General features: G+C 44.6%; 1 protein-coding gene across 1 annotated transcript in view; it reads left to right on the forward strand.

Moving 5' to 3' along the window:
- TTYH1 (tweety family member 1) overlaps nt 1-26,699 on the forward strand; it is a 461,219-nt gene that overhangs the window by 409,404 nt on the left and 25,116 nt on the right. The window contains 2 exon segments of the mRNA XM_069636812.1: nt 1,211-1,303; nt 10,312-10,404. Of these exon segments, the coding sequence (XP_069492913.1) occupies nt 1,211-1,303; nt 10,312-10,404 (186 nt within the window).

Below are 26,699 nucleotides of genomic sequence, written 5' to 3' on the forward strand. Positions count from 1 at the left end.
TAAACCGTACCATTCAGTCTGGCAGTAAATCCAATAGATTGCGGGTGGTATTCAGGCAGTGTTAGTCCCCATTCATCAAGTCCCACAGGACTCCATTGGGGATTTCAAATATTTATAGTGGATGGTAACTCTGCCTGTGGTAAATGCTCTATTTTCTGGTGGTATTGAGGAGGAAAAACTTCCATCATAAGGTTTTTCCTCCTATCACATCCACACTCGCAGTATGGTGGTGCTTTAAAAGTGGTGAACATTCTGTTACCCCCACTCTTATCGCACCAGATTACTTGTTTTGGGGCCTAATATATTTAAACCACCATGGAAAACATGCTTCCAAAACAAAATAAATTGGGCTACAGCATTTTCTCCTTGTTAGCACCCAGGAGGTGATGTCATCAAGGTGCTCATAGTATTGCCAGCCTGTCAAGGAGATTGAGTTGTGGGAGGCTTCCATCTTGCTTTCTGGACCAATGCACTGTGTCTCGCACCCACTACCCCCTCATCGCCTCTCCCACCTCCCTGCTTCCATCATCGTTCCTTCCCATCATTAGCTTCTCACTCCCCCGACTCCCCTCTGAAGCTGTTTCCTGGCTCCTTCCCTCAATGCGCATCTACCTCCAATGGACACCATGGAAATTGATAAGGGACAATTAGTAGTTTCCCTGTCCCTTACCCACGTTCCATGGCAGACATTTCACTTTAAAGGTGTTTTAACTTGAGAAATGGCATCTACACTGTCTCCCAACTTAAAAAAAAAAAAGGTGGCTTCCTGGAAATATCTATAGCTCCCTCGATGGTTGGGGCATTACCAGGTAATGGAGCCAGGGCACAAGTTAAGTCCCTTGCTTTCCTCGGCCCTGTTACGTGACTGGTGATACCCCTACCCCACTACAGGAATTATTGCCAAGAAGTTAATGTGACCCTTGCCCCTCTTCCGAATATGTTTCAGGTCGACCTTATTCAAGTCGACCTTATTGACAAAGGTGTTTTTGAAACGCTAGCACAGCACCAACCCCCTGATATCTTTTCAGTAACATGCCCCGAGCCATCCACAATACCTAGGAGGGGAATAGTAGTAGGATTTGGGGTTGGTTTAGTAGTCATTTTGTTTGCGAAAAAGATGGTCATGTTCTAGGAGTTAAAGTTGTGTGTTGTAGAATCATGAAAGTCCTGTAACGCTACAGTGTCTTCTTAATTGTGTTCTTCTTTTCAGAGGCTGACAATGTCACAGCGGGCGCTGGCCAACATCCACTCCCAGCTGTATGGCCTGGAGAAGGAAGCTGTGCCGCAATTCCCCACAGCAGAGGTTCGAATGTCAAAGCATTTACTTTACTTTTTATGTATTGTTTACCTCTGTTTTTTGCAACGCAAAGGGCGTCAGACAGTCTTCAATAAAGCATAAAAATAAAAATAGGACTTCACAGGATTACAATTCCTCATGTTGGGCCCACGAATGCGCAAGAAGTACTTGTACCGTGTTCCTCCCCTCAGTCACTGCACTGTCCGAATGCATGACTACATTACCGGTGAATGGCCCTGCACAGTCAGGTCACCTTCACAATGAATTAATGGAATGACCATGCGAACCAGAATATCAGTGCGTGTAAAAGATATTCTCTGTCTGCCCGTGTCTAAATGTATAATTCTCTGCACATGGACTGTGAAAGAACCTTTGTTCAGGGCGAGTTTTAGGCGCTCTACCCTCCATCGTTGTCGTGGCAGCCCTTGCCAGTGCTCTTGGCAGGCTGTGCTTGGGGATGGCACCACTTGCTGAAACACTTCGAATGCCCCTGTCCAGACTAGAGCCTCTGGCCAGGACTTTCAGGTCTTCATAGTGAAATCTAGCCTCAGAGCTCCAGCTGTGCTGACAGAGTTTACCCAAGATGCAACAGGGCGCATCTGAAGATGGCGCGGAGGAGAATATCTCCCTTGTTACTGACATATCTGTTCCTTCATGTCCCAGTCCTTACATGACTTGGTAAAGAGGGGCAAAGCACCAACCAGACACACAGGATCCTTTTAGGATCCCTTTAATAAAAAATCACCCCTCTCCATGAAGAAGCCTTACCTCATCAGCATTTTACGTTTATTTGCCTGTCTTCCGGACCGTTCCCATGGGAGGTTCCTGTTCTGCATATGAAAGAAGTTTCTCATTGATCGTAATTTCTGGAATTGGAGGAAGTTCAGCCAGAAGCACAAACACACTTCCTGCACTGACCCTGAACATTCCATAGAAGAGGGTTCCAGTCAGGGAACTACATGCAGATTGCCTAAAGCTGCCCCCAGTGGTGCAAGGAGGCTAGACGCCTTGATAATGGATACTGTGTCTGATATCCCTAGAGAGGTGCCTCCGTTCAATAGGCCATATTATGGAGCTTTGGAGCCAGAGCTTGAGGAAGGAGTTGACCCTCAATCCGAAGTGTCGCAGGGGCAGAGAGGGTTTCTTCAGAGAGAGGGAAGGAAGAAGGTGGGAGACCATTTGTAAACTGTATTGGATGTTCCTGAGGTGCAATCTACCTCAGCTCTGCAAAGGAAATTCCTTCAGTCTTGCCACGCTCCTTTAGCCCTTGCAGTGCGCGACGACATCCACCAGTAATGGTCACGGGGGATGCATCACAGTTCCCTCGTTATCTGGCAACAATGTGGCCATTGGTGACCATTCATAAATTCTCCCAGTGGGTTAAAGGGACACTATGCCAGCCAGATTGGCCGAGCAGTCCAATAGCACAGAGACCCTGTCCCCTCAGATCAGTGTGAAGTGTGATCTTAGGTTGGACCAAGAACGTAAGAAAGCTTATGGGACCTCTAATCTAAAAGTAAGTATTAAGACCTCTTATGGGGTATGTTGCATAGGCTCTCCTATATGAATTTCCTTTGCTAGGTGTGGCAATCGCAGATGGAGGTTGTTCTGCTCATCCTCTATTGGCCGTAAGGAACCCTTTCGGGGAGGGACCAAGACTGATTTTCATATGGTCTTTCCCCTTTCTAAAATGGCTTGGTAGGTGAAGAACGATGGTCTGGAGGGTTGCCCAGAGCAACTGCCAGATGTTTAGGATTCATTCTAAACCTCCCAGCCATCACCTCTTTGTTTTGCTTTGGGCTGTAATGGAACAACAGGCCTAGTTCTTGCCTGATGTCTCAAGTGATCAACTGCCAGTAACCACTTCTGCAGCTGGAGCAGTTTCAGCAGGTCGTCGTCAACTCTCTCCTCTCAACTAAAGGTTAGAGAAGAAATCAAACCTACTCCTGTAAGCATTTACTAGTCTAGCCTTGCTTGGTCTGCAATTTCAGGGGGTCAGTAAAAGAACCCTTTGAACGAGAGAAGAAGATTGCACCTGAGAAAGGTTGTTCTCACCCCTTTTCATAATACAGAAATCCCCCAGCCGTCAACCCAGGAAAAAGCTCTTTTGGGGGCATTCACGTTGCTGAGGAGTCACTCTCCAGAGGACGCTTGAAGAGTGCTCCTTCAGGACAGAATACATGACATGCCTCAACTGGCCCATTTTTCAAAATAGAAAGCCTCAATATGTGACCTCTGGGTCAGAGGAGTAGCCAGGATTGTCTAACAGGTGGGGCCTGAAGCAATGTAGGTGGGCCCACCGCAATGACAAACATCTGTAAACGATCACACAGCACTGCTGAGTGGGCATTTACAGATTTGGGGTGGGCCTTGCCCGCACAGGCCCTACCCTGTCTACGCCTCTGCTCTGGGTCCTGGGGGTTGTCCAATACAGGTACTGTGTTGACGCGCATCCGCCTCTGCTGTATTCCGGTCCCGTCTCCAGTAAACCTGTTGAAGCCATGTTACTACCCATCACAGGGTATTGCTCAGCAAGAATATGATTACACGGGTCATACTGGGTAGTACTCTGTAATATTTCTGCCACCAAAACCTTAGATATGTCAGGCCAGTTCTGGATTTCGAAGAATCGGACCAAGTACATCCCGAGTCCACCCTTCAAGATGCGGACACGCCAATAGTTGATGACAGTAGGGACCCTGGGAGACTATGTCCTATCAATATACATTATACTTATACTAGAGAGCATAGAACTGTCATTTCCGGTTCCCTGCCAAACCTTTGGCCTTACAGTCACCATACATTTGGTCAGCAAGATACTGGGGGTCATTTTGGTTTGTAACGTAAATAGGAGGGGGCCACCTCCGTTTGCAGTTTAGTGCAAAATGTCCCTGTCTGAGCATTTTTTACTTTTCCACTAGATAGTTAATAGTGACAGGTATGCACAATCACCATTATTCTTCTCTCTTCCACTAGGTTTGCGGAAAAGTGTAAATGCTATCTGCAATTAATAATGGCCGGAAACATCTGCGTTGGATTTCTATGGAATCCCCCTGCTGTTACCAGTTGGTAATTTCAGACAGATAAACATAGGCATCCCTTGCATTACTCCATCATGAAAATACTCCACCCGCATTTGCCAGTCAAAGCAGATCAAGCAGGTGGGCAACGTCAAGACTGACCTGCTCACCAATTCCGCCTGAAAAATGATAGAAGATCCTGTGGATTCGTAAAAAAAGGCAGTAAAAGTGTACCACCACTTTTACCACCTAATGTACCTATCTGTGTGTCCCACACCATTAAACCCAAAGGCCCCTGTAGCAGCAGTCTTGCATTGAAAAGGAACCCAAGGGCTTTACTTAGACAGTTGGCTTATCTGGATGCCAAACTATTCAGAGGCAATTTCAGACTCCAAGTGTGCACCTGTTATGATATGATGTGGCATTTATAACTCGCCTGTACACAAGTGTTTCAAGGCGCGACGAGGCAAGGGAGGGGAACAAAGGGAGGACAGACAATGAGCCTACTAGGCCTGGTGTCATTCAGATCGCGCAAGTGCATGGGAAGGGGGCAGGGACAGTGCAGTACAAGGGAATAGATATTAACAATAAGTAAAGTAACGGCCAGCAGGTGGCAAGTGCAAGGGTAAGTGCAGGCATCAGGTGTCAAGAGCTGGCAGGGGGACTGTAGGGATACAGAAACAGTCCCAAGAGCTGGGGTAGCCAGGCGGGCAGTGCAGGTGTGTGATGTTGGCGGGGGAGGACCTGGGCCCGAGATCAGAGGGTGTCCAGGTAGCCAGTGCAATTCCGGTTACAGACAGGAGGTCAGCAGAGGAGAGGAGGAGAAAAGCCAGAAGCAAAGAAAAAGGTTTTGAGGTGCTTCCGGAACCAGAGATGGTTCTCCTCAAGTTTAAGGGAGACAGGGTGGCTGTTCCAGAAGGAGGCACCAGCCAAAGGAAGAGATCTCCCACCAACTCGTTTACTTGAGTTTGGTTTTCAGATCAAGAGTTATCGGATACCCTGTTAGCAAAACCAGTTAATTGGTGAAGAAGTCTGCATTGATGCAGGTCCAATGTGTCTACCGACAGAAAGGACACCCAATCTCTGGCGCCTTTTGGAGTATCTGTTGTATTAACAAGTCCTGTCGCTCGGCAATGGGTGAAGGAAACCAGCACGATGATGGTTGCCTGGGCTTGGCTTCTTATCAAGCCACTTTTTCACCATCTTTTACAGTATTAATCCCTGTTCAGATAGTGTACAAGTCTCTCATTCTAGAAACAGTGGCGGTCAGGGAGGCCCTTCTGTGATGGCTAGCACCCAAACATCTACAATGAGGTGTTGATCTTCATGAACCGGACCCTACGGTCCTCATAACTGATGTAAATCAGTGGGGGAGGTGAGGAACTTTGAACAAGTTCACAGCTCAGTATCATGGCTAATTTCTTGAAGTGAAGAAATGGCTGACAGCTAGACTTCCACAAACATGTCGGAGGAAAGGCGGTCCTACACGGACGGATATTGAGGTCAGAGAGGCACATCTGAATCAGCGGGGGGAACCTGACCAAAACAGCCTGCAGAGCCTTCATGCATTGAATATTTCAGGAATTAACCATACCAAGCAGACTGTGTGATCCAGCCAAGCCTTTGCATAGTCAGATTCTTTTCACATGACCGATGTATTTTCCAGCCCCATCTCTTGTAGTGACCCATTTGCATTTCTTGTAGTGACCCATTTGCCTTGGCATTCCCAGCTGCCTCACTATCACCCTGTGGCTCTCAGTCCCAGAGTTCAGAGGTTAATATCCCTCCCTAACGTGGTCAAAGATATTACGGATTGCTTTTGCCCAATTCCTCTGTTTACTCAGGTGATCACCCAGATGGAGCTGTCTAGCACCTCTATCATAGTTAGTATTTCTTCATAGCCAAGAAGGATGTGCTCACTTAACTACAGAGGATGCCCACCAAGGAACCTTAGATCCTGCCATATTGCCCACCCCCCTCTTCAATCTCCTGTAAAATTACCAGTATCACTCCAACGCCTTTGCCGCACAGTTTGGAGAATTAACATTTACAGTAGGCCTTTAATGCCGAGGTCCAAATGGGGAAGTGGTCATGGACGTTCAGGGCTCACACAGACCTCTTCCTCGGATGCTTCTGCTAAGCAATGGGCTGTGTTTCTGAGGAGGAACTCCCAAAAGTATTGGGTTGCTTGATCATGTGACCTCATCAAGATCCTCTATTTCGTCCATGATGGTACCATCCTTATGGGCTCAGCTAGCTGCCATACGGGATGTCCATGGGTTTTGTATTATTATACCTACTGAGGAGGAGTTTGTCAAGGGCCTAAGACACGCATTTGAGCTTAAGGAGGCTGTGAACAGGGAACTACTTCCCATGTGGGATCTTCCCTTGGTCTTAGCAGCCCTTAAATCAGGACTCTTGAAGCAGTTGGAATCAGTACTGCTGAAGTAGCTCTCAGCCAAAGATGTTTTTTAACAGCTCTCACCCTAGAGTGGTAAGTAGGAAAGTTTGGGTCCCTAGACGTAGACCTGTCGTACATCAAGATGTTTCCTTATAAAGTAGCAGACAGTCAGTGTCCAGAATGTCTGCCTAAAGTTGTAACTCTGTTCTATGGGGACCAAGTTTTAGGATCCCTTGTTCCAGAGCTAAGCGCTCTTGAGGGATCCCCCTTATCTTGACCCAGTTCAGGCAATCAACGAGTATCTGGAAAGAACGTCTGACTACAGGAAGCCACCTTCCCTCTTCCTACAGCCCAATGAAGCCATCAGGGGCCTCTTCAAGTTGGATAAAGATGGATATACAGGAAGTCTACAAGAGGGCTGTTGGGAAATCCTGGAAGTGACAGGGAAGATTCTTGCCCCATGGCGTGGCAGCATCTCGGACAGAGAAAAGAAGAACACCCCCTCAACCCGCAGGACATTTGCAATGCTGCAAAATAAGCCATCTGCGTTGATTTGACATTACTAGCAGACGCCTGGGTTTGCGCTGTTATCAGTTTTCCCAGCTGAGGTTATTCAGTCTTCTCGAGCATGAATCGATTCATCCATCAATACACCAATGAGGTGCACCAGTGTTGCTGTGTCTGGTCAGCTTTTTGGCTGGGCTCTGCCTTTTTATGAAAGGTTGGTTGTACAGATCAGCTTAGCTTGGGTATTTCCTCATTAACTAAGGACTGGGACACGTGGGGGTAATGTGTCATTGCCCATGTCAAGTGGTCCAATTCTTTTGTATCCAATCCTCCACAACCGGACCATCCACCAGTCTTTGGGTGGCTTGGAGAAAAACAGGAAATGCACAGGGGCGGACCATCTTTATGCTAAGGGAATGAGGGGATTTCTTTTAAAGGGACATCGAGGGGCTGATTCATGGAATTTGTAGCGCTGTGCAAAGTGACTTTGCACTGCCAACAAAAACACCCTGATTCACAGAGCAGCGCAAAGTGTATTTCTGCAGTGCAAAGTGACTTTGCACTGACTTTGCACTGGTGCGAAGTGACTTTGCTCTGCATTAATATGCTTTGCACCGCTCTGTGAATCGGGTGGTCTGATTTACAAAATTGTTTAAATATGGGAAAGTCCCATTTATATTTTTTATGTAAATCAGGCCCAGGGTGTTTGTTGGCAGTGCCACATCACTTTTCACCGTGCTAAAAAAAACATGAATCAGGCCCCATGTGTCTTTGTGAAGAGCAGCACTCCACCAAGTAAGCTCTGGTGCAAGGATGAAATGGGCTAGGTGCCAGGAGGAGTTCCAGGTATGTTTCCTGGGAGCGTTTCTAGTTTTGAGAAATAAAAAGACAATAGGAACTCGCACAAAGCATACAAACATGTCATGTTGCGTTCAGATAACAGCTAACTGCTAAGGATATAATCTGCAAGTGTATCAGCGATGCAGAAAATAGCAAACTGCTAAGGATATACTATGCAAGTGTATCAGCATACAAAAAATAGCTAACAGCTAAGGATATACAATGCAGGCGTGTCAGCAATGCAAAAGATTGCTAACTGCTAAGGATATACTATGCAAGTGTATCAGCGATGCAAAAAATAGCAAACTGCTAAGGATATACTATGCAAGTGTATCAGCATACAAAAAATAGCTAACAGCTAAGGATATACAATGCAGGCGTGTCAGCAATGCAAAATATTGCTAACTGCTAAGGATATACTATGCAAGTGTATCAGCGATGCAAAAAATAGCTAACTGCCAAGGATATACTATGCAAGTGTATCAGCGATGCAAAAAATAGCAAACTGCTAAGGATATACTATGCAAGTGTATCAGCATACAAAAAATAGCTAACAGCTAAGGATATACAATGCAGGCGTGTCAGCAATGCAAAAGATTGCTAACTGCTAAGGATATACTATGCAACTGTATCAGCGATGCAAAAAATAGCTAACTGCCAAGGATTTACAATGCAGGCGTGTCAGCAATGCAAAATATTGCTAACTGCTAAGGATATACTATGCAAGTGTATCAGCGATGCAAAAAATAGCTAACTGCCAAGGATTTACTATGCAAGAGTATCAGCGATGCAAAAAATAGCTAACTGCAAAGGAAATTCCATGCAAGAGAAATCAGCGAGCGATGCTAAAAATAGCTAACTGCTAACGATATACTATGCAGGATTATCAGCGATGCAAAAAATACCTTACTGCTAAGGATATATTATGCAGGAGTATCAGTGATGCAAAAAATAGCTAAATGCTGAGGATATACAATGCAAGAGAATCAGCAATGCAAAAAATAGTTAACTGCTAAGTATATACTATGCAAGAGTATCAACAATGCAAAAAATTGCTAACTGCTAAGGATATACTATGCAAGAGTATCAGCGATGCTAAAAACTAAGCAAGAGTATCAGAGATGCAAAAAACTAAGCACGAGTATCAGCAATGCAAAAAATAGCTAACTGCTAAGGATATACTATGCAGGAGTATCAGTGATGCAAAAAATAGCTAACTGCAAAGGAAATTCCATGCAAGAGAAATCAGCGAGCGATGCAAAAAATAGTTAACTGCTAAGTATATACTATGCAAGAGTATCAGCAATGCAAAGAATTACTAACTGCTAAGGATATGCTATGCAAGAGTATCAGCAATAAGCAAGACTATCAGAGATGCAAAAAACTAAGCACGAGTATCAGCGATGCAAAAAATAGCTAACTGCTAAGGCTTTACTACTCAGGAATTTCGGATAGAGTATGTCTACGGTATTTAAAGCATTTTCACGATTGTAAAAATGCCATCCCAACTAATCGAATGTGCTGTGTAATGTTTTGAACCCCTCTGCTAGCACGCTAGAAGCAAATGGCGACACACCACTTCAGTTAAGCATTTTTCTTTGAAGGGTTACCTTAAATCTTCATTCGTTGTCATTTTTCTTGAACCTATGTTTTCCATTTTACAAAAATGAGCAAGGTGCCCAAGTACATTCCAGGTGGCACATTGCACAACAATTCACAAAGTGACTCTGCACTAATATGTTATCCATCCATCAATGAGAAAAGATGAATTTATCCTAAAATCATAGTGGAAAATCTTCCAAAATATTGCACCAAATGAATGACAAATTACGGATGTTGGGCGCCGGCCCTTTGATGGGTGAATGGCCAAACAGACCCTAAGCATGGAAGGGTTAGGGCTCATGAGTCGTTTTGCAAGTGCCAGCCAATGGCTGTGTTTCTTGAAATCAAGGGTTCTCTTCTTCTAGAGTCCCACATAGAAGTTCTGAATACCACGTGGGCAGGGCCACTTTCTTCTTTCTGGCACATTAATGTTTTAGGCGTATTTGTGCTTTATTTATTCTAAAAGGTCTTAACACAATACTTTTTCTATATAATGTTTATTTGCTAATCAAAATGGGGCCTGTAGAGATTGGCGGGGAAACTATCCAGGCAGTATGTTGAGGAAGTCTTGTAAGAGGGATGGCTTGGGCTTCCGTTTCTCTGCTCCTAACAATGTCTCTCTCTTTTGCTGATCTCCTCGATAGAAGCACCTCCTGGGGGCCCAGGCAATGCTGAACACAACGGAGGCCAACTTCCATCATCTGGTGGCGTTGCTTAACTGCCGGGGTCTGCACAAGGTAACTGCATGCAGCCAAACGCTGCCGTTCACCACCACACACCTTGTCCTTCCACAGCATCAGCGTCATGACCATCTGCCTTCACCAGCCAGAATGGGAGCCCCTACTGAAGAAGCTTATAGCTAGACGCAAGGCCTTGCACGCGCATTGCTGCGTGCCTGAATGCACCACACTGCCGCCGCAACACGCGCACTGCAATATGGTGGGATACGTCAGCACTTCAAAGGTACATTTTCACTAATCATCATGGCCATGGTGGTGTAGTTTAAGACAGGGTCGGATTGGCCTTTCGGCCCGTGGCCGGGCCGAAATCGACCCTGGAAAGTGGGGGCCGGTTTCTGGCCATGCCTGGGACAGTTTGAAAGAAAAAAAATTGAAAAGAATTATAATGTATTTTTCAATTTTTTTTCTTTTTTTTTCAAAAAGCCTTTCATTCTTCTTAGGTCGATACATGAGTACATCACAGGTTGGGTGATATTGTATGCATATTTGTTCTTTAAGAAAGATCTTAAGCGTAAGTGCTATACAATAACATATTATCATTTGGCCTTGGACGTCTGCTTGGATTCACATTAATTAAGTGTATTTAGGAACAATGCTATTTGATGTCACTTCCTGTTTTGTCATGGGGTGAAAGTTCGTGTTTCATCGCTTCCCTGGATGTCACGTTGGGGTGGGGTCAAATGACATCACTTCTGGTGATGTCCTCAGAGGTCAAGGGTCGTGAGGCGGGAGTGGGCCACTTTTATTTTGGGCGACCGGGCAGGGACATCATTTCAACAAAATGCCAGGGGTAGCGAAAGTGACATCACATGACCCTTGACCCCCTGATGGCATCACAGGAAGTGATGTCATTTGACCCCACCCCAAAGTGATATCGCGGGAAGCGATGAAACACAACCTTTCACCCATTGACAAAACAGGAAGTGGCATCACATAGTATTATACACTACGAAAAATCTGGTTACGATATCACTATAATGTGATGAACATTTCATACAAGAATGCATCACCATATCTATCGGTAAGATCAGTGTGTATAGGCCCATATTACCAAATTACTGTGAATGCAAGCAGGCGTCCAAGGCCAAATGATAATGATGTCTTATTATATAGCACTTACGCTTAAGCGCTTTAGATATTAAAAATATACACCAGGGCTGGACTGGGAACTAAAAGAGGCCCTGGGAATAATTACTGGGGACCAAAAGAGGCTCTGGAAATAAAGTTCAAAGTGGCCCTATATGACACATTTTCAGCAAGCCCAATGCTTTTCCTATGAGAAAATGTGGAAATACCACAGAAAAGAGGCCCAGGGTGCAGAGGCCCACCGGGAAATCTCCAGAGTTCCCTAAAGGCCAGTCCACCCCTGATATACACCCAATATCACCGAACCTGTGTTGGTACTCATTTATCGACCTCAGAAGGATGAAAGTCTGTTCTTAAGTGCCTCAACTCAGCCTAAATCAGTGACTCGCCCCCTGAAGTGTGCCCAAAATAAACCTTTATTGAGTCTAGCAATTATTGTATAGAATTACAGAAAGACACATTATTTGGTATTCCTATTCTTACTTATTTAGGGTCAGTGCTGAATGTGTTAGACTTGTGGCACTCCTGTTCTTTTTCTTATTTTTTTAAGGGGCCTGAACAAGAAAGCCAGCCACTCCAGAACTTTTGGCATTTGTTTTTTAGAGGTCGCAAGGGAGACCACAGAGCTCGCAAGGGAGACCTCACAGGTCGCAGTTTCGACCTCTGGCGACCCCTAAATGACGTCCCTGTGACCGGGCCTGATTCTTGTCCCAGTCCGACCCTGGCTTAAGAAACTATCTAGTTCTGATCTCGGGTTCTGGATCTCAGAATGCCTTTAGTTCTAGGTAATGCTGCGCTCGTCAACATCGCTGTCTGAATGGGATCAAAAAGCAAATTCCCTACTTCCCCGTTTTTAGGATTTCATTACAATGACCAATTTCACATTTATTTTTTGGAAGGGGTAAGGAGAGTTGTGATTTGTTAATGTATCTTTTATATTTGATTTTCAATATTTGAATGTAAGTTATCTGCGGTTTTTGGAGGAGGGTTTAAAAAGATTGATTTTATTTTTTGGCAAAAAGTGTTTTTTTTTTAATTTTCGTTTTGTACTGCATGTCACAAAATTGAAGGGAAGAAGTCATTTTGGTAGGTTTCGATTCATTTTCTTGTACGTCTTTACCTTTCAAATTCGTAGTTTTACGGCAAAGGATGGTGGATTACTAGGGATTCACGTATCTCAAGATCCAGCCAGTCTCAATTAGGACATAGAAACACCAAAAGCGCCAACATTTTGTCAGAACGTTTAATAACCAGACTGCTCTTGGAAACCTTGTCCGGTCCATTATTAGGGTCAAACCTACAACGCTGAGGAACACGTTTCATATATTAAATCCAAGCTCTGCCCCAATCTCCTGAGGTTATTGGAACAGTAAAGAAGGAAAGCACCTCCACGAAGAGCAAACACCTCTCTGACCTTGGGCCTGGTGTCTGGACGTCCTTGAAAACAGCCTGCACCATTGCCATTGTTTACTATGCAACTCAGCAGCCCTGGCAACATTGCTGTGCAGGAATGTTTTCATCTGGGCAGAACGCAGTGCAAACAAACATGACGGGCAGTTCTCTAATATGCTGATTCACAGAGCGTTTTCCAGTGGAATTGTGCCATTATAAAACACTTATGTGAATCAGTCCCTTAATCTGGACTCAGCATATCCAGGAGCATGGCCCGACAGTAGTGGCACATTTACTCGATTTGGGAGTCAATGACTCAGGGGGCTGCATCCACTGATCTCCAAATGCTTTGCACTACAAATCCTATCAGCCCTATCTAGGGTAGTTAATGGTGAGGCGTCTTGGGAATTGTAGTCCAAAACCTCTGCTGGGCCTGCAGGTTGCAGACCCGTGGAAAGTATAACCGTTTTTCACTTAACCGTTTTTCACTTGTGTGGTCCAGTCACAAACTTGTTGAATTGTGTGTTCCTCTTGAACGTTCTGTCGAGAAAAAAACAGAAAATCTGCCGGATGACCACGCCAAACTTCGAAATTATTAAGTGGCCAGTGCTTTAGTAAAGCCAGAAGCCATGTCATTGGAATAAATGGCCCTGCCAAAAATGTCTAATATTCGTGTTCAAATTGGCCTCTATTGCCTGAGACTGATAAAAACACCAATGAGAGGATAGACCCTGGGAAGGGTGGACAATTTAAATTGTACAAGTTATTGTAGTGCAGACAGGCAGAAAGGAAGCAGAGCGGAGGAAGTCATCCGGCTCGAAATAAAGCATGTCATTGGGTTCCACAAAAATTGCCATCGTCCAAGAAAACAAAAAAGCAACACTTCTCCAAGCCGAAAGAAGCCTGAGAGGGCAAGAATAAGCTCTGCCATGAAAGGACCCCAAGAACGATGTATTCATTTGGGGAAACATTTGTTGTGGTCACAGATTTACTACAGAAGCATTTATGAATTATTTACGAGCATGGTTATGACATTGTATGGGTATGCCAGAGGACCGGGGTTCATGCTACAAAGTCACTGCTTAGCAGAGTACCCAGCCCTCTCCTGACAATGACAGAGGGCTCAGCCAAGGGCAAGTTAAAACTGTCCTTTATTTTGACACGGGTCATACAGGAAACACAAATCTCCAGCAATCACAGCTCCTGAGCCCGCGTCAGAGGCTTTTATTGTATTATGGCATCACAATCTCTGACCCTTCCCCAAAAACCTAAGAGCCCATCCTATTGGGTAGCTTGGGTACTATCACCTATAGATATCCCATATATGAGTGGTCTAACTGGTCCTTCCATGTCAGGTGTGTTTGCCTGAGACTTCCCCAAAATCTATCTATTGCATTGTTGCAGGGTTGCAGGATGGCCATTGGCATTTGCCCCATTACACACCACCCCAGGATTTGTGCTCCCTGATTGGCTGGAGCAGGTCCCCCCAGGCCTGGGACGCTGCTCTGTTCACAGCGCTCAGTTTACCTTTTCAAGGTAATGGGAAATACTGTGTGTTCCCATTGTTGTCACTGGTCTAGCCACCTGTCCTGGGAGAGTGCCTGCAGGTTGCAATGTACGTAAGGCAACACATTTAACAATTCTGTCTGTCTTCACTGGGAACCGCTTCTCTTCCCACCACGGGAAAATGGCTATTCTTTGGCTTAGGGTGAGGACCTCAAAACTGAGCTTTCTGGTCTGCAATTAGTGAGAATGTATTCTGTTATTTTGCAGGTGGCTCCCAAACCCGGGAGCCAGGAATGTTCCACCCGCCCTTATCCCTGGCTGCGAGCACTGGCCCTGTGCTTCGTGCTCCAGAATCTGCATCTCTTCGTTCTGTTTTCTGAGGCCTGTGACTTCATGTGAATTCACTACAGTTATTCTATGGTTTTACTACATATATAATATATATTCTATTATTCTCCTTAGTTGTTAGTAGTATTCGGCTCTTCCGGTTTCCTAATGCATCCTCAAAGTTCCACATGGTTAGTTGCAGTGAAACGGTTGTAAGCGTGCTCTGTTTGACTTTTTGCTTTCTTGCGTTTCTGCTTTTGGCTAGAGAAAAGAAAAAGGCTTCTGACAGTATGAACATGCATCTGTCCTCTATCTACAGAACTGTTTATGTGTGTTCTTCGTGTGTGCACTTGCGTGTCTGTGTAACTTCGTGCAGGGATGCAAGTTTACTTTGTGACTAACATTACTATGTCGTGGTGTCACTAATGACATCAGCACGGCTGGATACTTATCATTAGTCAACCTGGTCCAGTGATGTGGCACCTGTATCCGCAAAGACATCAGCTGGCTAGAGTTTGCACAGTTGCGTAAGAGAATATCTGTTCACATACGTGGAATGCAACGGTCCACCTGGGGGTTAGCCAAACAGCGACTGCCATTTGTCATTTCTCGTCTTTCAGGCAGTCATGTGAATAGGGGACACAAGGGCCATTCCAGGGACCCTCTCTTCAACAGTGTCATGCATAAAGTCTCGCACGTCCGTAAGCCAGGAAGATGCTGGAGCAGCTGGGCCCCATATCACCTTCTGTAAATTAGTTCTATAGTTGACCTTAAATACCCCAAAATCCCCTGAGCAACTCACCCAAAAATTAGGCAGGGTGATAGCACCAGGTCAACCAGATATCCTGAGAACTAAACCCAGCTTGACCTTCGCCCACACCACTGCATTCTACCAATAGACATTACTAGTGAGAGCTGCCCCCACCCCATCTTGATCAAAGTATTAATTTTCTTGTCACAAACGTGTGCACTCGACTTCGTCTAAATATTAAAATCAACCATACCACTCTGGCTGCTGAAAATACATTTGCCAACCACACCAGTTCCCCAAGTAACGCTTAATGAACTTCATTCCTCCCCTGACCCACCAGGTAATTCCCCTCCAAGTATACCTCCATGATATCGCGCTTCGGTAACCTGTCCCTCTCCCTGACAAACATGGGTTACAATTGGTGTAATCGCATGCTCCCAAGGACAATCCAAAACCTCCAAGTGGCCTCAATGGTGACAACTTTCTTCAAAGTGCCACAATCAGTGTCCAAAAGCAGTCCTGCCATCCTTGCAAACAAATGACCCGTGACCTGCATCGCCCAATCAGATGCCAGGCTTTTGGTAATCAAGAGGAAGAAACAAAAGTCAACAACTTGTAGCAAACAAGGGCGAGAATACAATTAAAAACAATCATAATTGCATCTGCCAATCCTCTTCATCTCTACCTATGATATCCCTAGCCCCGATGAAGAAATGGCAGCCCCAATCCTGAAAGAATGGGGCACATTCTCCTGGGGTTTTGTATCTAATAGAGCTGGATGTTTTCATCCATCCTGAAAAACATTTGCTAAATGATGAAGTGTTTTCAAGGGAGGAAAAAAAACAGCCATTCCGGATTAAACATTGAAGGCGTCAAAAAAGCCTGAACTCAGATGACAGAGTCATCAAAAAAGCCACAGGGCTGTGAGAAATATGACAGGCAAGTGGCCAGACAGCCTTCATGTGAAAGAGAAAAATCTAATTGGAGCAGAGTACGGCTGGCACCAAGCTGTGTGAGAGCCTCTTCACTCCTCGGGACTCAAGCCTTTGTCTCTAAGGGAGAGGCTCTTCGCGATATCGTCAAAATCGCCCTCCTTATTGTGCCAACTGCGTGAGGGGTGGAGGGTTTCAGCCCCCACTGGCAGTGCTTCATTTGTAAACAAAATAAGTGCTGGGGCTCAAATATTTTTTAATGCGCCCATGATATGTCAGGGTGGCCAGCTCCCCGCCCACTGTTACCACCGCTCTGATGCTATAGGTGTTTATTATGTGACTGGCAGTTACAATAATAAAGTTCCCAAAACGCCACATCCTCATCACACTGAGTCGGAATAAGTGTTGGGGCTCAGAAATAGGCGGCAGGGCTGACCCCCGGCCAACACTGTCACAAATTAAGCACTGCCTGCTGGGAAAATCCAGGAAGTGCATGGCTGAGCCCCCTTCTGAAGACGCCAACCTCCGGACCATTAGGGGCTAAGAAGCCGCCAGTTAAAAATACTTAAGTTAACCTTTTCTCCATTTACTCTGGCACATGGCTGAGATCAGACAAAAGAATGTTCATCAGCTGTGTGATGGAGGGCCATTAACAAATCAGTGTGACATTCCCACCTGACGTCACACTTACATCAAGAAGAGCAAGATGACCTCTGAATGCCTTTTTTGCTTGAAATACAGTATTCTAAATGTTGCTTGAATTGGATTCCCTTAAAGGTTTTTTTAGTGAGGGGATGATTTTTGCCATGGCCAATCTGTGAAGCCTGGTTATGTAAATGTTGGCATTGGGTGCATGCAGGTCACATTCAGCGTAGCATGTGGCATTTAGGGCATTCACAGGATTGCAACATTTCATAGATTAAAATTAAATCTTTGTTTACAAGTCACACAAAGATTTGGCTGAGTAAACCCGCTTCCCCAATTTTATGTTTTTAGGGGTTAAGGTACCTTTTTAAAACAGATGTATGGTTATATTCTAACAGCATCCATTATATGGTCAGTGGGTAAGATGCAGAGGACACAAATACATACAATTCCACCTTCTCTAAATAAAATAGACTACATAACATATGAAAACCAATTTCTAAGACTGAAAACACCAGTCGGTGCAATGTACTGTATGTTTTGTGTGCCTGGTATTAACATCAACCCAGGGGTCTGCCACTTGTGTCTCACTAAATTCCCTTCACCCTATTGACTCTTCTGGTTAAGTTTGATGAGAGTTGTAGTTCAAAACACCAGGAGAGACCAATGTTGCAGCCCCCTGATCCTTATCAATAAGGCAATTTGGTTTTTGAAATGCGGATCACGAGCAGAGGATTTGCCACACATGCATATTACGGACCTCTCAGGCTGGTCCATCAGAGAGTGAGAGTGAGCTGTGGAGGATCAGAAGAAGGATGCAGGCTCTCGGAGGGCATCTTTAGAATTACTTTATTGAATGATATGGTGAACACCTGACTATCCAGATCTCTATGGGATGTTCCCCTGCCTATTTATACTAAGGTGCTTGTCAGTCATCTTGAAATGTCCAAAAAGAATGATTCCACCATCCAAATACGAATGCTAGAAGACTCTACCACTAGGTTGAACCAAAAAAAAAAAAAAAAAAAAAAGAATAGGGTCAGGAGAATGTCTCCCTTCTCCTTACAGGTCCTTCTTATACAGTTCTCTTTGTCTTTTAAACTCCAGTTCAATATGTGGTTTTCAAATAGTCTTGTGTGACTCCTTGTCTTAGTTCATACAACTCTCTCCCCGGTCTCTTGCTGCTCCCTTTCTTTGATGCAATGACTTTTTTTGAGCCTGGTTGTTTTCTTAGGTTAATCTTGAAAGGGCTTGCATATTCATGCAAAATATGATTTCTCTTGCCGGTATAATTCCCCTTTCTCGCCTCTGTATTCTCTTGCCAGTTATTAATTGTGAAGGCTTTGTGGGCCTTCTGCTCCTTTTCTTCTGTCATTCAGATATGCCATTCCTTTACTACACACACAGTAATAATCTTCCCTTCTTTCCATGACAATACTATACTTTCTTGTAAATTGTTCATCATCAAGGCTTCCCAGCCTTTCTCACTTTCATTGACTTGTGTTTCAAACTCTCTTACAGTTCTCTATCCTTCAGCGAGGCAGTTCAAGTTTGTCAGATTTACTTTCTCAGTTTTCTCGTTTCTACTAGGACGAATTTCAGCGTTCTTATAATGATTCTGCTCTCGGTTCCCATTCCTTCCTGGTTCCCTGTTACCTTCTCGTTCAGGTGGAAACGTCTCGAGATTGCAAACGGTTTGGGTCTCTCTGAGCGTTCTGTCTTCTTAGTTCATCTCCCTGCAAAAGTCTTTGCCTTATGAAGCTCGTCCTCTCTCCCAACGACGGTATTCCTCACTGGGGAACCACATTAGCTGCGGCGGTCTCCAAGGTCAGACTGGGGCATACAATTGTTTTGGGCACCAATGAAAAAGCAACCCTACCATTGCAATTCATTCCTTTTATGACAGACTGTTTGAGTAGTACCCAAGGGGGTGGTTTCTCATAAAATGTGGTGCAAATTGTGCATTTTAAGGAATATTTATTCAGTAACACTGGTCAAAACAACTAGCCACATGGTGAAGAAACTTATCAAACTGGCCCACTTTGACCCAAACAAACTGGCCCACGTTGCATTTTGTGTTTTTGGTTTGGGCATTACCCTATTGCCTTATCTGCCAGTCCGAGCCTGTCGGTCTCCCCTCAGCAGTCTCAGCGTCATTACCTGGGAAGCCTGCCCCCAAATACAGTCTCATGGTCACGCCACCACCACTACACCGGCTCTGCTCAGGTCAGAGTTGTGTCTCCTTCAGTTTGCACGCAGCTCGCTTTTCTGCTGCCGGCTTCCAGAAACTTTGGACTTCACGGGATTCACGCTCTTTCACGGCCTGCCTCCAGATAGCATTACATTACCAGGGGACCTCCCCCTCGCCATGTGATCCTCTCTCTCTCTTTCCTCTCCGGAGTTAACAAACATTCCTCCTCTTTAAATCCACTCATCTCAGTGGATCTAGGCCTTTCAGTTAAGGAATTAATTTGCTCAGAAAGAAGAGTCCAGAGGAGTTTATTTAATTAACAAAGTATCAAAAGGGTGTATTATGCCTGATACAAAATTTGAATAAACAAATTAATCATGATTTTAATGTGCACTTTGCATATTAATTAAATTGCAGGAAGATTAAGAACATAGTGATCCATGCAGTTCATACAATTGACAATAAATCATTCGCTCATTCGTCCACATCCAACCATCATCCATACACATTCTATACAGTTTATATACCCAACAATACTACATATATGGTAAAGCCTGTTAAAAATCATGGCTAGCAGCTTTTACATTTTTAGTAATGTGCAATCAATGTACATGACCACTATAGTTGTCACAAAAGTGGTCTACTCAAGGGGTGGGTCAATTAGATGTCAAACCATGACCACATCCCCTATTTTCTCGACCAGTTTCAACGTTTTTCAAATCATTTATCAACGTCTTCATCAGGAAAAAACAAGTTTTACAATCTAAAAGAGAGGGAGACATACAGAATAACTATGAGGCTCTAACTCTCAGAAAACACAATGCACACTAGGAGGGACTAGTATCAACCGAAATGCCTCCGCAATTTAAATTACAAAGCTACAAGCAATAATATGAAAATGATATAATCCATGACCTTAGTCTCTGGAGGATACCATTTGTAACCCTTGGTGTCGGACCGGAACTGCCACCATGGAATAGCTAGTGTCCTAAGGTGAAGTGGAGGAATAGGCCAAGACATCAGCATTCACATAGCACTGAACAACTGAGTAATTAAAAAGTGGAGGCGTGCAAAAGTCATCAGACTAATTAGAAAAATCAGTTGACCCACTTAAGTCATGAAATGGTACCCCAATCGCTAAAAAGGGGGGGTGCAAGAAGGTTAGGTGAAGCCCAGGCAAGGAGATAAGAATTAATATACTTTCACTGACCTTGGGGCTGCACAGAGCAGTTTCCCCAGTAGCCAAAAAAGCTTCTGTAGCCTTGGTCGGACTGGCCTTAGGTCAGCAGGATCTAAAATGTGATGAAAGTTGCAATGAAAAATGTGGAGACCAAGCATGTCCCCAGTGGGTACTGAAGCCTAAATTAAGCAATAGGAATGCAGAACTTACCACGTGGCAGCCAGAAGGAAAACCGCCCAGAATTGAGTTGCGATTCCCAAACAGGTCCCAGTCCCGAAGTAGGATAAAGCATGAACAGATCAGTTCTAGATGTGTCTTGAGGCCATCTATGTAGCAAGAGAAAATTGCATTCCATCAGGCCAGGTAAGTATGGCAGTATAACTAGAGTGAAACAATTGTCTACCCATGCAGGAGCACTCGCCTAGATTCTACCCTCAGGAAGATAGTCACTATTCAAGTTACCAGAAGACCATTGCGTACTGGTGCCTGGTTCAATTACCAGCTACTAAAGATGCAATAGCACCCGATTTCGGGGCACCAAAACCTGCGTGTCAATATAGAGGTGTAGCATTGTATAGCAGATGAACATAGCCCTCCCTTTAGTTCCTCAAGCGTGGCTAATAATATTCCTAAGAAAAATAACTTACCACCTTTGGTGTGTATATACTGCACAGGCTCCTCGTCATCGGGCTCTGCATCGATGGAACTTCCGGAGCCTCTAGTCACGCAGCACCAGATATAAAACCATCCACCCTTAGTGAAAAGCACATAAATCAGTGCGCCGTCATAGTCGCGCACATTTATATGATCCTGCGCCTCCCCGTCGCACATATTATGGGCCCCCAGATGGGGCGTTACACATTTCTAAAGTCTGCGTGACGTTACCTTCTTACATCCGCCTATTCAGACCCATGATCCCATACGGATCGGGTCATCAGTCATGCAGTCACGTGTGAGTCGGGTCGTCAGGGATGCTTAGATCTCGATGGCCCAATCAAGTAGCGGCTCAGTGATAGGTGCATACGCATTTGACCACAAGCACGCCCACTGCAAAAGCGAACCAACGTTCCCACGGTCCCACGGTCTAAAAACTACAACAGCCACAGGGCCGTTGTTTCACAGTAATTTGGAATAAACAAGACCTGAACATAAGCAGGTATAATTGTAACATACCTTTATTTTGCTGGAATATTCAAAAACAGCTATAACGGCCTATTCAGATGCATATTATAGATGTTATAAAGACCGCCCATTACTAATGGAGACAATATGAATAGTACCACCTGCATGTGATAGTTTCATGAACCGCCAAGACATGAGCCCACAGTCAGCCAGTATGATATAATCTGTAGTACAGGTAGTGCAAATAGCAGTAAGTAGATGTAACCTAACTGCAGCTAATATTGTGTCAACAAGACATCATGATCATGGGAAATGTCACATATTAGATGTAATGGAATCATTGTGAAAACATTGATGGGGCCCTTAGAGGTTAGGGTTCCAGGGTTCTAATGTATTGAGGCCTTTTGTGAGTGTTTTCAGGTTAAAGGTCCATAGCTGTTCCTTATAGGCTAAGTTATTTGACATTTGGGCAGCATTAGAGGTCCTTACTTTCTCTATACAAAACCATTCTAGCTGGTCGGCACTGTGGCCCATCTCGACAAAATGTATCACCATGGGGGCATTCAAGTTGCGTGTTTTTATTTTTGAGCGGTGTTCATTAATGTGTACATTAACTTCTCTTGTGGTCTTACCAATGTACAACATTTTGCATGGACATTGGACCGCATAGATTACGTTTTTACTTTTACAAGTTGTAAAAGTACATAGGTCCCAGGTTTTGCCTTCTGCAACAAAGGAAGGGGTCTTTTTGGAGAACTTACATGCCATGCAAGAGGTACATGGATAGTGGCCCACTACCGGACTGACGTTAGTGTCTCTAATAGTTATGGGTTTTTGAGGAGTTTTACTGGCTCGGATCACTTTCTGCCTAAGGTTCTTACTCTTCTTAAATGCAAAGAGTGGTTTTTGCATTTTGGTCTCAGAAGCATTAAGAATTGGCACATTTTTTAGGATAATAGCTTTGATAGCATTACTATGTTGCCAAAATGTCGATACACTTAGTTAAAGAGCCAGCAGCTCTTTTCTCTTGTTCTTTCTTCAAGTGTTGATAATTGGAAGTACTGGATATGGTCCCATATATGCCAACTCATGAGTTGGTTTTCAGAGTTCCTCACAGGAATGGCAGGAATGGCAGTCCTTGTCCCCTCAGGGGGAATCTCGCCATGTCAGCTCTCACTTGCCTTGACCCATAGGGAGGATGTTGCAGAGCAGGCTCACCGCCCTAGCCTCACAGGGAGTGGCTCACCTCCTTGGGAGAAGTGATGAGTTCCTTCAATTCATCAGAGTCTTGGCTTTTAGGCTCTCATGGGATTGCATTTTGGCACATGTAGTGCTGTGTTTTATAATTGCAAATTCTAACTAGGAATACTGTACACGAGTACAGAATAGTGCGAGGTAAAAAAACAGGAATTGCCTAGCATCCATCCTTTGCCCACGACAACTGAAGATGCAATTCGAAAACGTGCATTGTGAAGCATACCAATCTGCACACTGTGCAACCAGAAAACCTGGGAACGCTGCTACATTTCCCCCCACTTGACCAATCGATGTGCTCCTGAGTAAATCACTACCTAAATGGATTCTGTTTTCTTTGGCAGCCATAATTGTAATCACCTAGAAGTGATTCTGTCCAGTCTGAACTACATTTGCACTCGGGAGGATAGCTCATGGGTATCGTGCTTGCCTTGGAAACAAGACAACACGGAGCAACACAGGTACGATCCCCGGGTCCGCGCTTAGAAACCTCTGAGTATTAAGCGTGTTATAAATAACCTATCATATCATATAAAGCCCCAATTATCCTTGTTTAATAAACCATGGTGCTTTCAACATATAGTAATAATATTTATCATGTATAAGGTCTACATCACATGCTGAATTACCTCTTAGCTTGATCATTGCTTATTGCCCCATCATTTCTGAACCATGATGCCCTCCTACTAGATAAATTAAGTACTACAATGATTGGTTGGGGCTTTCCCGGTCCGTCACTGTTTAAGGTGTCTGCCAGCCTGATCTAATCTGTGCACCCCCAGTAGCACGGGGGCATTGGCCATGGGTGTCTTTATTTACTATTCTGTTTGTGAGTGGGGTGGTAGTGGAGAAGAAACTCATTTTCAGTATGCGGCTGCTTGCCGAATTCTAGACTTGCTACCTTCCACACCTTGCATTTGGCTCTCTCCTACTATCCTGCCCATGTGGTTGCGCCTGCTGCTCCCACTTTTGCCTGCAGGAGACTTTGGAAACCCTGCCCTTCCCCCCCCCGAGTGCGTAGGTCCACGAGCAGCTCTGTTTGCTGCTTGCCCTTCCCTTCTCCGGCAGGAGGAGATGACCCAGTGCAATGTTACCCATTGCTGGCACATCCAGGAGCCAAGCCTGTGACCTGCAGCTTGCACACAGACCTCTGCAGCAGTTGCATCAACCACCTGAAGCATCTTGCAAATTATATTCAAATGATCCTTCCTGAGGATAAGTGAAAAATAAGAGTTCTCTACTAAAATAGTAATTCTGGAGGGGAAGGCAGAGTGAAATAAGAAAGTAATGCAATGCAAAGTAACTGTTTTTAGCATAACGCAACTTTTTCCATTTGTTCAGCCTCTTTAACAGCAAAAGTGATGGATGCAAGGCTGTGAATCAGTCCCACTATCATTGCTCTGGGCAGCCTTCCATGTAGCTTGTCTGTCCCATTACAGAAAGGTGCCAGACAGTTTTCAACCAGTCTTGGGCCTGCCGCCAATGTGTGGTAAGGGAGGTTGCCCAATGCAAAAATAGATGGTATGGTTCATTTAAAACCTTGTAGACATCATTTTTTTTTCTTTTTGGTGGAAAGCAGACTGACTTTAGAAAAAAAGGCCTAGCCAGTATGTCACCACTGTGAGTTCACTACTTCTAATGTCACATTGCATGAAATCACCTGGGGCAAGGGGTTCATCCCCACACTCACACCCGGTACAATTAAAAGTTGACATCTCTACCCTTAATTAATTTGATTGAAACAAAATGCATTACTTTGATAATGATTACAATTTAAAACGTTATTAACCTGGAATTAAGTTCCTGCTGTAGTTGCATGTGCTCTTGCTGTCCAGGTTATAACAGTTTAGGGATGAATAGAGAATTCAGCTAACAACAAATTTAACACACAAAATTAGAGAGTCAAAAAGAGCGCCTTTACGTCTCACCTCTAGATGGCAGTAACACTCCACTAAAGAGATGCGATGTGTGTCGCTAAAAGCTGTATTGTGAAATCACCAATCGGCAGTAGCTGTACAACAGTCTCGCGGCGTTCTCTTTGTGTTGAGCGATGGTGCCACCCTGTGGCGATGAGCAGAAAGTAATTTTTTTGGGTAATTTTGGAGTGCGTTTTCCTTTGGTTTCCTGAACTCAACATTTGTTGCCATAGCCGAAGTCTCTTTTAGCCGCTAAAGTTCGACTCTCACACCATGTCAAACTAAAGCAGCATAAATTAATGCTTAGACTCTGGAGCGAGGTCAGGAATATCCGATAAAAAAATAATTACTTGTATGAATGTTGCGTATTCCACCCGGGAGACAGAATAGCCAAAAATGCTGAGGTTGTCTTGGAGAAGAGACTATCAAGCACAAAGTAGTTTACTCACTCGTGGGAAAGGAGAGCAGGGCAAATAGCATCAATGTAAATTACTTGCTGCTTTGCATAAAATCAAAGAGCATTTTGGGAATAATATAAAAACTAACCTAGATGTTTATATATGACATATCTATGAAATTGATTCAAACCTGCAACCCACCTTAGCACATAAAGCAGACAGGCCTTTCCTACCATTTCATTTATGATAACACGCAACCAGTAAATTGATGGATAGAGAGTCTCACCCAGCCACTCACCCATGTTGGCACTTTTCAACCATCACTCAAGAACATGGGTTTCTATTGAGCAGGATGGAGATGTCCCCATCACAGAGGCTACTCAAAGTGCTTAGTTCCTTTCCAGACAGAGGGCCTCATTACGAGTGCGGCGGTAAGGGGTTAATGGCACCGGTAAGGATGCATTCCGAGGTCCCTTAGCGGGTCCCACTAAGCCCGGCTGGTAAAACCAGCTGTCCTTAGCGGGAGCCGCTAAGGGACTTGGGAGCTAATAACGGGCCTGCTATTTGTGGGTCCGTTATTAGCTCCCTCCCCTTTCCCATTGACCCCTATGGGGGCTCGAATGGGAATGGGGAATGGTTTTCTGAATGGGGACTTACCGGGTCCTCCAAGGTTGGAATGACACAGTAAATCCCCATTCAGAGGACCAGGACACGAATTTGGAGGCAGCCATGGCACTAATAGCGCCATGGCTACCTCCAAACTTGTAATGACCCCCAGAGTCTGCTAAAAATGGGCTCTTGATGGTCCTGGTAAGGACCCATTACCAGCACGCCCTGTACATTTCTGCTTTCTCGTCACAGTTCCTTTGATATTAACTTTTGGATCCATTCTCCGATTAACGATCTTATATCAGTCGTAGTGGATTCATATCGACATACCACTATATAGAAAGTTGCTAAACCACTTTGCTCAGAGCACCCAAGCCTTTGTGCACAGTCTTGACAGTCTTGACTACATCAACTCCAAGAAACTCAATCATGGGAAAGCAGTGATCATGTTCCTGAGTTTATAAGGCAACTTGATGAAAGTTCCAAAACAGATACTCTGTTTGGGGAATTCTGAAGAAGAGTCTGCCTGGTTGTCGGTAGAGCAACTGTCTCAAATGGGGGAACAAATGGAAAGAGTGTGGCTTCAGCAACCACTAGCACTGCAGAGCAACCCTGATGTTGGCGGAGGTGGTGGAACCGTCTGGGATAAGGTTGGGGCAAGTCGCTAGAGAAAGGGAGATCATGTCACAGTCTGGTATTTGTCTTTAAAAGGTATCGTCAATATACGGAGAGAGGTTTAGATGAGGATAATAGCTAAGCAGATACACATCGAAATGTAGATGTGGCCAGGACGTCTGAGATGACGACTGCGTCAGAATCCTGGGTCTAAACAACTTCCAGAACTTAAAGGGCTGATGTTCCAAGGAACAAGATCTGGGCTCAAATGCAGGAAGGCCAGGGCTAACTAGATAGGCAAGGATGGTGTTGAATCATTCTCGTGTATAAAGGTTGCACTAGCTGAGAAGAAAGGCAGTGGACAACCT

The sequence above is a fragment of the Ambystoma mexicanum genome, chromosome 1q, assembly GCF_040938575.1.
Source record: "Ambystoma mexicanum isolate Mex_15411 chromosome 1q, UKY_AmexF1_1, whole genome shotgun sequence".
In the NCBI taxonomy this organism is placed as follows: Eukaryota; Metazoa; Chordata; class Amphibia; order Caudata; family Ambystomatidae; genus Ambystoma; species Ambystoma mexicanum.